Source organism: Cynocephalus volans, chromosome 3, assembly GCF_027409185.1.
Source record: "Cynocephalus volans isolate mCynVol1 chromosome 3, mCynVol1.pri, whole genome shotgun sequence".
Taxonomy (NCBI): Eukaryota; Metazoa; Chordata; class Mammalia; order Dermoptera; family Cynocephalidae; genus Cynocephalus; species Cynocephalus volans.
The window spans coordinates 152,147,887-152,160,752 of NC_084462.1; the positions used below are offsets into that span (position 1 = coordinate 152,147,887).

The 12,866-nt window shown below is 44.4% G+C and overlaps 1 protein-coding gene across 1 annotated transcript in view; it reads right to left on the bottom strand.

Annotated features, from left to right (window-relative positions):
- Positions 1-12,866, bottom strand: part of MAP3K9 (mitogen-activated protein kinase kinase kinase 9) — a 72,467-nt gene that overhangs the window by 4,054 nt on the left and 55,547 nt on the right. The window contains exons 6-9 of the mRNA XM_063090571.1: positions 10,897-11,137; positions 5,134-5,256; positions 3,252-3,405; positions 977-1,045 (exon numbers count right to left, since the gene is read on the bottom strand). Coding sequence (XP_062946641.1) covers positions 977-1,045; positions 3,252-3,405; positions 5,134-5,256; positions 10,897-11,137 — 587 coding nt within the window. The remainder of the gene's footprint in view (positions 1-976; positions 1,046-3,251; positions 3,406-5,133; positions 5,257-10,896; positions 11,138-12,866) is intronic.

Consider the following 12,866-nt stretch of genomic DNA (forward strand, 5'->3'; position numbering starts at 1 on the left):
GGCCACTCGTACCAGTTCTCCTCCCAAGCTCACAGCATGCTTAGGAAGCTTTCAAAGCCATCCACTTTTCAAAAGAAAAATCAGCCAGCAAAGCTACACCAATTCAGTGCATTTTGGACAGACCTATGTGGGCATGTATGGAGACAGAAAGACAACAGGAGCTGGCTTTCAAATGCCTGTAATCATCTCACATGGCAACAAGTAACTCTCCAAGCCAGTGTCTCTTGAGGATACAGGCTGGGTACCCCTACAGGATGGGGGAATCAGAGGCCCAGAAGCATTGGTCTTTTCCATAGAGCACAGTAAAAGGGAGGACTGAGGAATCTGTGGGCCATGGCTGCCTTGGAGATACTAACCAGGATAATAACCAGAAGAGGATCCTTTATTAAGGTCAGAAAGAGCACACACTTAGGTCATTCAACTAAAGCCCACTCTCGCTAGAGTTTCGGCCCATCTTGAGTGAGAGAGAAGGACCAGTTTTCCCCTGACCTCAGAACTCCATTTCAAGTGCTAACAGAAATACTGATGAAGTAAAGTATACCCCAGCCACTGCTGTGTTCAACCAAACTACAGAGTCTGAGATAAGGGTGCTGCTAAACCAGCCTGGGACTGCCAACTGATAATCTTATAGTATCACCTCTGGTGCTGGATCCAAGGAAATTCAGATTAGCAAAGTCAAAACCAGTGCTAAAGTCCAAAGGATAAAAAGCCATGTATCTTCTCCCTAAAACTAAGGGTGCCAGGGGTATCCCAACAACTGGAGAGGTCAGGGAAGTGAAGAAAAAGGTAAAGATAGATCAACTCAGGAATTTCTCCAAGGTGCACAGTGGTGCTGCTTATAAAAACTAAAATAAAATAAAAAGTCAGCTCAGCCCTGGCAATCATGAGGCTTGATTCTATGGGGTATGCTGTGAGAACAGGAAATGGAGGGGGATTGTTACCAGTGCAGTTGGTGAAGGGTGAAGGTCAGACTCACCCCAAGTGGAAATGTGGAGACTCTGATGGGGTACTTAGACCATTAGCTTTCTCACGTCTCTGAGGGGATCTTCAACGAACAGAGAGAATCAGTAGCAGGCGAGGAAGGGCACACCCATCTCAGCCTCTCCCACACCCAACTCCCAAGGCTGGACTCGGGCTGCATAGCCAGTCACCCTCCCCTTGTCCAGTCAGGAAAGCCCGTACTATGCAAGGATCATAACAAGGTCACCCTGCTTAAGCTGCTACAGGCCCAAGACCTCCCAATCTGTGGGACAAAGATCCCTGAGCAGCCACAGCATAATTGTGGGGCCTCTAACTCCACAGACAAGTGTGAATGTTTCCTACAGATATGTACTATTTTTCAAAAGGATGGAGATGCAAATTCACTTAACATTATTAAATTCAAGACAGCTTTTTATTACATATTTTCTTTAGTCAACAGTTACTAGAAATTAAAAATATCATATAGAGTTTCTCAAAAATTTCTAACATTAAAGAGATCTTTACTCAAGACTGGATGAGATCTATTTTTATTTCTTCAACAGGAACTGAGAGTCATGAAAAATTAAGTCAGTATATTTTGAATTGATTAAGTTTGTGAGGGCAAATCTATGTAAGGAGGAAGAAAATTCCAAAGTATATCATTTGTAATGTGAAATAAAGTTAATCTACTACCAAGACCAAAAAATACCTTTAAATGAAGCAGAATCATAGAAAATGTCACAGTCCATAGCCAGCCTGGAAAACTCTATCTGGAATCACATTAATGTCAGAAATAGCAAGGGATTCGGGGTAAATGAATTTCTCAGACCCAGCTCAGCCCTACTGAGCTAGCGCAGGGCTCCCAGGACAGACTGGACAGCTCTTACTCCTGCAGAATTTAGTAGAATAGAGCAATCTGCCATTCCCCAAGGATACAGTTGCTGAATTTGTACATGGCTTAGGTAGTTTGCCCTATATACTTAAATTTTCTATTCAAAGGTATCAAGTGGTTTCTGAAGCTTAGCTGACATGGGGAAATAGACTTTGAACATAAAATCTTAGCATTCTAAAGATTACCAAGACCAGTTATAGGTTCAGGACACCTAAAAGCCTAATATTGAACTTCAGAAACACTTTGGGAAGTCACTAAAAAAGGTGAAGAGGACTTCTGGTTATCCTCACAATAAGGATATCCTCACACTAGATTTTAACACTGAGAATAAGAGATATAAACCATTACATCTTCAGGCATGAAACAGAGGTGCCTGAGAAGTGGGGATGGGTCATCAGAGCTAATATTTACATATGCTCACTAGGAGTCAGCTAATCCTCTATGCACTTCACAGAGATGAACTTATTTAATCCTCAGATCAATTCTGCGAGCTGCATCCTAATACTATCCCCATTCAGTAGATAAGAACATGTAAGATCACACAGCTAGGCACGGTGGAGCCAGGAGTCTGGCATGTGCGTCCACCACCACACCAGAGGCCTGGCCAGTGAAGAACTGAGACTCAGAAGAATCTGACTCCTCGGCCTCAAGCCCACAGTGAGAACACAAGCACATCCAAGGCACCGACGTCCCACTGTGCTCTGCCCAGAAGGGGCACTCACACGTGTCCATGTGGTTATGGGATGTGGCCCAAAAGAAGTTCTAGTGGCCCTGGAGTTAGGTATACTCAATTGCACTACCAGGGCTGGGTTATTCTTCCTGCTCCTGCTTCAGGATGAGCCTCTAGTCAAGAGAGTCCTGTTAATCTCTGCTTTCTTCTCTTTCCTTTGAACAGATGTTTTAAGGAGAAGAACCAGGTTTCAGTAGAACACTTAGGCAGAACTTTTTACATTCGGTTAATACTTGGGCTACTTGCTACTCCGAATAGAACACCTCCAGGGGTGGGCAAACTATAACTGGTGGCTGAAGCCTGTCCACCACTTGTTTTTATAAAGTTTAGCGAGAACACAGCCATGCTCATTCATTTACGTACTTTTCATGGTTTGTGGCTGCTCTTAGGCTCCAACAGTGGAGGTGAACAGTTGCGACACAGCCTCACGGATCACAAAGCCTAAAATATTTATTATCTGGCCCTTTCCGGAAAAAGTTTACCAATCCCTGTCCTAGGAGGTTCTGGGGAACAAGTAGACTGGAAAACTCTGTTGTAAAGATCAAGAAGCTTGTAATTTCTCAGAAAGCACTGAAACACATGACAGAGAAAAAGGTATTTCATATCGTATTTTTAACCTGGTGCACCCATCTTTAAGTGAGAAAGAATTTCAAATCACCTGGCTCTTACCCTTCATCTCCTGAGGCAAACTCCTTCTGACCAAGTGTCCCTGGCCCCCACGTCCGTCCCTTCTTCTTTGAAGCTCTCTTCTCCTCCTCCTCCCCTTCCTCCTTCGGGATGACTGAGCTCCGGCCCCAGGTTTTGCTGCTTTCACCTGGTGTCACTGTGAATAACAAAGAGGATCTGGAAAATGGACGGACAGGACCCCCCCCCACCAAAACTAGCCTCCACCCCACCAGACACACACACACACACACACACACACACACACACACACACACACACACACACACACACACACACACACACACACACACACACACACACACACACACACACACACACACACACACACACACGGGAGCTGCAGGGAAGTTAGGTCTTATTGAAAACTCTGTGCCCAAGTGGACCCTTCCAGGAAAGTAATGGAGTTTTCAGCCACCAATCATTAGCTCTCTCAAAGTACTAAACACAAAAAAACTTTCTAAATTTTCAGTCTGATGCAAAGCTAGAGCTCAGGTCAGGCAGACACCAGAGTTCCAAACAGATCTGACTTAAGGAACTTGTTCGTTGGGTGGAACTGGATGGTAGGGGAATGAGGAGGTGGGTGGGGAAAAAATATCTAAGGGGTAAGGAAGACGTGGAAGTGCCAAAATTTGGGGAAGAAAGAGCTGGAAAAGAATAAAATGGGGAGTTTAAGGTAATAGAGAAGGAAGTCAGGAGCTGGAGGAGAGGGGGAAGGAACAGGCTTACAGAAATATAACAGATAAGACAGGAGGAACATTCTTCTGACATTGATTCCTTAGAGGAGGGGTTGAGACCCAGATGCCTCAGGGACTGGGCTTTTATGATAAACGAGTGAAGTGAGCCAGTTACCAAAAATGGGACTCAGGCAAAACATGGAACTTATGGAAACCACTGTCAGCTCCAGCTAATGGAGGCCACATGAAAAAGGGAACCCACTGATTTGACTTGATTTTTCAAGGAAAGCCAGAAATCCAGGATTTTTAAGTGAAATCCCTCTACCTTTATTTATTTTTTTTTTTTATTTTTTATTTTTTTAAAGATGACCGGTAAGGGGATCTTAACCCTTGACTTGGTGTTGTCAGCACCACGCTCAGCCAGTGAGCGAACCGGCCATCCGTATATGGGATCCGAACCCGAGGCCTTGGTGTTCTGAGCACCGCACTCTCCCGAGTGAGCCACGGGCCGGCCCCCCTCTACCTTTAAAATAGGGAAACTAACTCATTCACACACACACACACACACACACACACACACACACACACACACACACACACACACACACACACACACACACACACACACACACACACACACACACACACACACACACACACACACACACACACACACACACACACACACACACACACATTTTTAAGCAATTACTATAGTAAAAATAAAATTGGTCTAGAGTGGCCTATTATAAAGCACTTGGCAAGTTTTCTTGGGATCTACACTTTGCAAAAGCCCTTCTCTGGGACGTATGGACAAAAGAATAACAGTGATGCCCCAGATACGGCAGAGAGAGTGTTAACTCCCCAGGCCAGGGGACCAACATGTATCTACATCACACACCAGTTTCCAAACTGCTTTATAATTCACTAAAGATCCTGTCAGTACCCACAAGCCCTTTTGCTAATATCTGACTAAGAGTAAAAGGTAAAGGAGGTAGGAATAAAGTTAGTGGAGAGAGACAGGGGGAGGCTAAGGGTTTGCGTACATATGTGCATGTATATACACATTGTCGAGGAGAGGTGGCAGAAGTTATGGATGGAGCAAGCCTGGACCAGTCGGTGGCTGGACAGAGCAGGGGACAGTGCCCCTGGTGTGTTCTGGCCCCAACTAATGTGGGAAACAGTCTCACACTGGATGGCTCGAAGGCGAGGAATGATGGTGGGGCTTGCAGGAGGACTGGCACGGCTGTTGATAAGGCTCTTCCTTTTATCCATGGTGGGGGAGGCCTGCACCGTGAACTTGTGCTGGAAATCTGCTTGGGAAAAGAGAAACACACGAGTATGCATTAGAATTTCCCCATAATCAAATTAATATAAGAAATCTGATATTTCCTGGCAGGCCTGAGGTATAGGCCCCAGTTTCCTGGAAAGCTCTTTGTTCACCTGAAAACTGTTCTCTTGCAGAATCATCTCTTTTTCCCAAAGGGATATGGCAAGATGAATGCATGAAAAGATGAAAAATTCATTATCCCAGTGAACTTCATTAAACAGTTTTCATAAATAATGTATATAGGTGGAGCAACTATATACTGTATAATTATACACAATGTATATAGGTGGAACAAGTATATATTTTTTAAAAGTGGGAAAAGTCTTTTTTTTTTCCATCGTACATGTTAATGTAACAGTTTGTTGTTTCGATACACATATATATTGTATAATGATCTCAAAATAGTTAGCATATCTACCACCTAAACATTTATCACTTCTTTGTGGTTATAAAATTCAGGATCTTCTTTTCTAGCTATTGTCACCCCAGGGCACCAGGTTATTCTTCTTAACTGTAACTCTGTAACTTTGTAGCAGTGTACCAGCCCTTCCCTGGCCTTCCCTTCCACCTCTCTTTCCCTTCCTCTCATAAATACTTTTCTATTCTCTATTTCTCTTCTTTCCTCTCTTTTTATTTTATTTAACTGACCCATGATAACTGTATATATTTATGGAGTACAATGTGATATTTGGGTACATTCATACTGTGTGCAATGATCACATCAGGGTGCTTAGTAGATCCACCACCTCAAACATTTGACACTTTCTGTTAGGAACATTCAATATCATCTCGAATAGCTATTCAAAGATACACAGTACTTTGTTGTTATCTGTAGTCTCCCTACATTACTATAGAAACTTGGCTCCCATTCTTCCTATATCTCTAGCATTTTGTATCCACTGACTACCCTCTCCCCACCCCTCCTTTCCCACCACCCCACCAGTCTCTAGTAATCACTATTTTACTCTCTACTTCTATGAGATCAACTTTTTTAGCTTTCACATAGGAGTGAAAACATGGTATTCTGTGACTGGCTTATTTCACTCAACATAATTTTCTACAAGCTCATCCATGTTGCTGTGAATGGCAGAATTTCATTCTTTTTATGGCTGAGTAGTATTCCACTGTGTACATGTACCCAATCATCCATGGAAGGACATTTAGGTAGGTTCCAACTCTCTGCTATTGTGAATAGAGCCATGATGAACATGAGAGTGCAGGTGTCCCTTTGACATGATGGTTTCCATTCCTTTGGATATAGACCCAGTAGTGGGATTACTGGATCATATGGAAGATATATCTCTAGTTGTTTGAGAAATCTCCATACTGTTTTCCAAAGTGGCTGTACTAATTTACATTCCCACCAATAACGTATAAGAATTCCCTTTTCTTTGCATCCTTGCCAGCATTTGATATTTTCTGTCTTTTTGATAATAGCCATTCTAACAATGGTGAGAAAATACCTAATCATAGTTTTGATCTGCATTTCTTTTAGTTATGTTGAGCATTTTTTTTTTTTTTTTTGTCTTTTTCGTGACCGGCACTCAGCCAGTGAGTGCACCGGCCATCCCTATATAGGATCCGAACCCGCGGCAGGAGCGTCGCTGCGCTCCCAGCACCGCACTCTCCCGAGTGCGCCACGGGCTCGGCCCATGTTGAGCATTTTTTCACATGCCTGTTGGTCATTTGTACATCTTCTTTTGAAAAATGTCTATTTGGTTCCTTTGCCCATTTTTTGTTTTTTGGGGGGGTTTTTTTGGTGGCTGGATGGTACAGGGATCTGAACACTTGACCTTAGTGTCATAACACTGTGCTCTAACCAACCGAGCTAACCAGACAGCCCTTTGCCCATTTTTTAATCAGATTATTAGTTTTCTTACTATTGAGTTGTTTGAGTTCTCTATATATTCTGGATATTAATCCCTTGCTGGATGTATAGTTTGTAAATATTTTCTCCCATTCTATAGGTGGTCTTTTTGCTGTTGATTATTTACTTTGCTGTGCAGAAGCTTTTTAGTTTGATATAATCCCATCTGTTAATTTTTGCTTTTGTTCCTGAGCTTCTGAAGCATTATTCATAAAGTCTTTGCCAAGACCTATGTCCTAAAGTGTTTCCCCTAAGTTTTCTTCTAGAAGCTAAATAGTTTTGAGTCTTACATTTAAGTCTTTAATCCATTTTGAGTTGACTTTGGTATATGGTAAGAGATAGGGGTCTAGTTTCGCTCTTCTGCATAAGGATCTCCAATTTTCCCGGCACCATTTATTTATTTATTTAAAAGATGACCGGTAAGGGGGTCTTAACCCTTGACTTGGTGTTGTCAGCACCATGCTCACCCAGTGAGCTAACTGGCCATCCCTATATGGGATCCAAACCCGTGGCCTTGGTGTTCTCAGCACCACACTCTCCCGAGTGACCCACGGGCTGGCCCCGCCAGCACCATTTATTGAAGAGACTGTCCATTCCACAATGTATGTTCTTGGTTTCTTTGTCAAAAATCAGTTGGTTGTAGGTACATGGATTTATTTCTGAATTCTCTCTGTTCCATTGGTCTATGTGTCTTTTTTTGTGCCAATACCATGTTGTTTTGACACTATCACTTTGTTTTATATTTTGAAGTCAGGAAGTATGATGCCCCCCACTTTGTTCTTTTTGCTCAGGATTGCTTTGGCTATTCAGGGTCTCTTGTTATTCCATATAAATTTCTGAATTGTTGTTTCTATTTCTGTGAAGTAGTTCATTGATAGTCTGATGGGGACTGTATTGAATCTGCAGATCACTTAGGGTGCAATTACATATTGAGAGTAGCTTTTTAGTTCATGAGATCTTGTTGATTATTCTAGGAAATTTAACGTAAAATTCTCAGTTTCATATAATCTATCAGTACACACCCTCTTTTCTCAGAGGCCAAAGCAGAGAGACTGATGCTTCTCACTAAGTGTGGACACAGCAGGGTATTAAGGACTAGCCCTTGGTGGGAACCTAGGAAGTGAGGGAAATGGGACAAAAGCCCCAATTCTGACATGTGCCAAAGGCAGTATGATACAGCATAAAGAAGGTAAAACAGCTCTGAATCTCTGAGTTTCAGTCACCTTGTCTATCAAAGAGGTATAATAACTAGATGCTTGCTTGTACCTAGGTCTCCCCACTAGACCGTGACCTCCCTGCAGGTGGAAACTTTAGCTTTTATATCTGCATCCCCAGCATGCAACAATATACTGGCACACACTAGATGCTTGAGAAAGGTGCATAAAGACTCTGTGCTGTCTGGAAAAAAAAAAAAGAACCAATTTACAACTATAAAAATGTAATAACAACCAAGCTGGGGCCGCTGGAGCTCAGGGGAAGAGGAGGAGAGACCTACTGAGTTCATGAAGGTGGAGAAACCATGATGAGAGAAAGAAAAAACTGCTCAGAGCATTTCGGGCCACAGCCACTTTAAGGCTGGAAATGCTGAGTGCATGGAGCAGGAGCCAGCAGAAGCCACAGCTGTGCCCTTCAAATAGAGTTGCTCGGAGGCATCAGGGTAGAAGAGGGCCTCGGTGGCCCCCAGGACAGCAAGACCACTAATAGGGTTCCTGTGGACCCACACAGGAGCGAGGAGCCAGAACAGCTGAAAAAGGGAGCCATTCAGAGGCTGGTGAATCATCACAAGGGACCAATGCAGGGCCTGTCCCATGGGAAGTGTTTGGAGCATGGGCGGTGGGGGAGATGGCCCCACTGGGAGAACACTGGGACACAGCAAGGACAGCCGATCTGCCCCCCAATCAGGACAGGACCACTCAGAGGAGACTGGTCAGGAATGTAGAATTGCATGGGGTGCAGTTTGATGAATAGATTCAGGCCCAGATCAGAGTCTCTACACAACCCAGGTGCACCAGATCTCTGGAGAGCCAGAAGTACCTATAAGGTCAACCATTAAACCCTGAGCCACACAAAAAAATCTTCCCTAGGGAAACAGCAGCAAAGAAGCAATTTAGCTCAACAACACAGCTAAAGTACTGGTTCCCACAGGAAGTCCCCTGTTTTAGAAGTAAGCAAAGGACAAAAAATTAGTTCCAGTGCCTCGGGGCCCACCTGGGGGCCCAGGGTATGGAACCAGGGACTGGACCACCCGCTCACATCCAGGCACACCACCAGCACCAAGGAGCATGCCAAAAACATCACCTCCATGTGGGTGGCCCACCACAGCCACCACAATAACCACAGCTGCTGTGAAAGTGGCTAGACGTCACAACCACCACACAGATGGGCTGCCAGCCACTGGAGTGCATTGACACAAGGAGAGTCACCAGAAGAGACCAAAGAAAAAAGAAGAGGATGTCTCTCTCCACAAAGCCCATTCCAGAGTGACAGAAGAAGCATCTGCTCTATGATAATATTGGGGGACCTGATCACACCTCTCAGCACTGGACAGATCATCTAGGCAACAAATCAAGAGAGTAACCATTACTCTTTCAGAGGGAGAGAAGAAATCTATGGTTATCAGTGCTAGGAGGGGGAGGGAGAGTGGGATAGGGAGAGATTGGACAAGGGGCATAAAGAATAAGTATGATTTGTAACAACATACATACTAATAATATTGATTTGATCAACATATTTCTTTTTTTTTTTTTTCTGTCTTTTTCGTGACCTGTACTCAGCCAGTGAGCGCACTGGCCATCCCTATGTAGGATCCGAACCCGCCGTGGGAGCGTCACTGGGCTCCCAGCGCAGCACTCTCCCAAGTGCGCCACGGGGTCAGCCCTTGATCAACATATTTCAACACTGAATCCCAGAAATATAATCAACTACGATTCATTAAAAAAAAAAAAAGTGCAATAAAGAAGCCAGTAAACATATCCCATAGACCAATCATTCAATGGCCATTCAACTCCCTTGTTTGTCCTTAAGCCACCATCCTAGTGTTTAAAATCATCCACTACTGCTCCTATTATGCCATTTTTCCTTGGTGCCTTGTACTTCTAATAAACTTGCTTCCCAGGGCCTTACAGACTCATAACACAATGAATATTTTTATCTACACAAACACACACTTGAGTACTCACCACCCTCCATGGGTATATCACAGACCACAAACGTTCTAATTTATATTTCATATTTCTTTGTACTTTCCCCAAGCCTGTAGTATCAAAAATGTATCTTTATCCAGCCAATGCATTTCTGAAAGGCTATGTGTAAATCTTATCATGTACATTCTCATACATTAATCTTAATCTCAACAGCACTCAGGGAACTAATTACTTAAAGAACGCTCGAGATGAGGTATATTGCAGAGCCAAGATTTCTCTTGTCTCACACATGCACACCTTGGAATGTTTTTTCCCCAATTACATGCTTCCTTCTCCAGGTTTGCCTAAAGTGAGATGTGCCTGCGTGAGCTGCCATGTGTCTAGCAGCCTGGCCCAGGCTAGTCTGTCTTCACTTCAAATTCTGTGTTCACTCACACTCAACAGTTGCCCTGGACTGGGGCAGACCTACAGCAAGCTAGTCTTTCCACTGAAGAGAATGGCCTATTTCAAACAGGCTCCATTTTGAGAGCCAGGGTCAGTCCCCGCTCCCACACCCCCTGCCACGCCAGCTCCTTGCCCTGCTCCCACTTCCCAGCGGTCCCCAGCCACTGACCGGAGGGGAGGCTGATGCGGTTGCCATCCTTGAGCTTCAGCCGGCTCTTCCTGAACTTGCCCTTGCGTTTCTTCACCCGGGGCTTCTCCTGGCACAGCTGGTGGATGATGATGTTGAGCTCTCGTTCCAGGATGTCGATCTCCCGCTCGGCCAGCTCCTGCTCCCGACGCCTCAGCAGCTCCTCCTGGTTCTTCTGCTGCAGTGCGGCCCGCGTCAGCTCCTCCTCCCAGGTGCGCAGCTCCTACAGGCAGGTGGAACCAGCAGAGAGGAGTGTCTGGGGTGGGAGTTCCCAGAGGGCTGGTGCTCCTGGCAGCCTGGACAGCTCTCCTAGTGTAGTGGATTGAATTATGTCCCCTCAAACCTCCCTGAAGCTTGAATTGTGTCCCCACAAGTTCTACGTATTAGAAACTTAGCCCCCACTGTGACTGTTAAGAGGGTGGGAAATCCTATTATGGTCATTGAAAGGTGGAGCCTTGAAGAGGTGATTAGACTATAGGACCTGAAGTAGTGAATGGATTAAAAATGGTGGTCAGGGGTGTGGTTCCAAGTGCTTTAAAACAAGAGGAGAATCTGTCTTTCCCTCTCCCTCTGCTTCCACCATCTTGCAATGTGAGACCCCTGAGCCACTGTCACCACCACCAGATGGACTTTGGACTTCCCAGCCTCAGAAACTGTAAGCAATAAATGTCATTTTTCTTTATAAATCACCAAGTTCCATGTATTTTGTTATAAGCAACAAAAAAGGACTAAGACACCAAGGATGCTGGGTGGAGAGTCAGCTGGTAAATGAACACCTGACCACCTTGAATGGTGGGAAAGGAAGGCTCAGAACAGTCATACTGCAGACAAAGCCAGAGAAGCTAAAGCCACAGCCAAGCCCCAGAGAAGTGGGCTGGGGGTTTCTAGTGCTCCTTAATTCTTGATTAAAATTGCTTGCGATTGAAAAACACAGTGTTTTGGTTGTTATATTTTTTTGTTTTTTGGTGGCTGGCTGGTACAGAAATCGAACACTGGACTTTGGTGTTATCAGCACCATGCTCTAATCATGTGAACTAACTGGCCAGCCTTAGGGTTTTGGATACAAAATATAATCATGTATTTGAATTTTACGGATTTGGTTCTATTTTAATTTTTTCTATTACATAAAGGATTTTTTAAAAAACCAGAGCCAACTTAACATGATCTAGCTCAAAATGTGTCCACTGTAAATGAATCGCCCTTCAGGCAACATCTAATATTCAAATAAAAATAAATATACTTCCAGGGTGGCAGTTTGCAAGGTATGTGAAGCATGTCATCTAAATCTTTGTGTTCCCTTCTGAATGAATCCACTGAGGCAAGTGGCTTCAATTCTCACCTTATCTTAAAGGATAATGATTAGCTCTGGAAGGATTGTGGGAGCACAGCAAGGAGAAAGAGCATTTCCTGAGGTCCTTGCCTAGGTGCTCGCTCTAGAACCAAACTTGCCTGCTGTTCTGTCATACACCCCTGAAACTACCTGCTCAATGAACACAGAAGATGTCACCCAGAGCAGCCTGTGCCTCTGCAGCATCTTGAGGACAGCCACTCACACTGCTCGGGGGAGAGTTGAAACCAGAAAGCCAGAGGGCCCAATTTGGAATCCCATATTGTGACCCAAGAAAAGGTCCTTTTATCTTGCCCTGAGGATGGAGGTGGGAGCCACAGCAGGTGGACAGAACCTCTTTCCTGCCTCCTCTTTTCCCTCCTGCATGAATTTATAAATGAGCCCAGCACTGAGATTCTGGGCAGAGGATGGGGGATATGGAATCAGGAAATAGAAGAGAAAGGGCTGGCCCGTGGCTCACTTGGGAGAGTGTGGTGCTGACAACACCAAGGCCACGGGTTCAGATCCCTATATAGGGATGGCCAGTTAGCTCACTGGGTGAGCGTGGTGCTGACAACACCAAGTCAAGGGTTAAGATCCCCTTACCGGTCATCTTTAAAAAAAA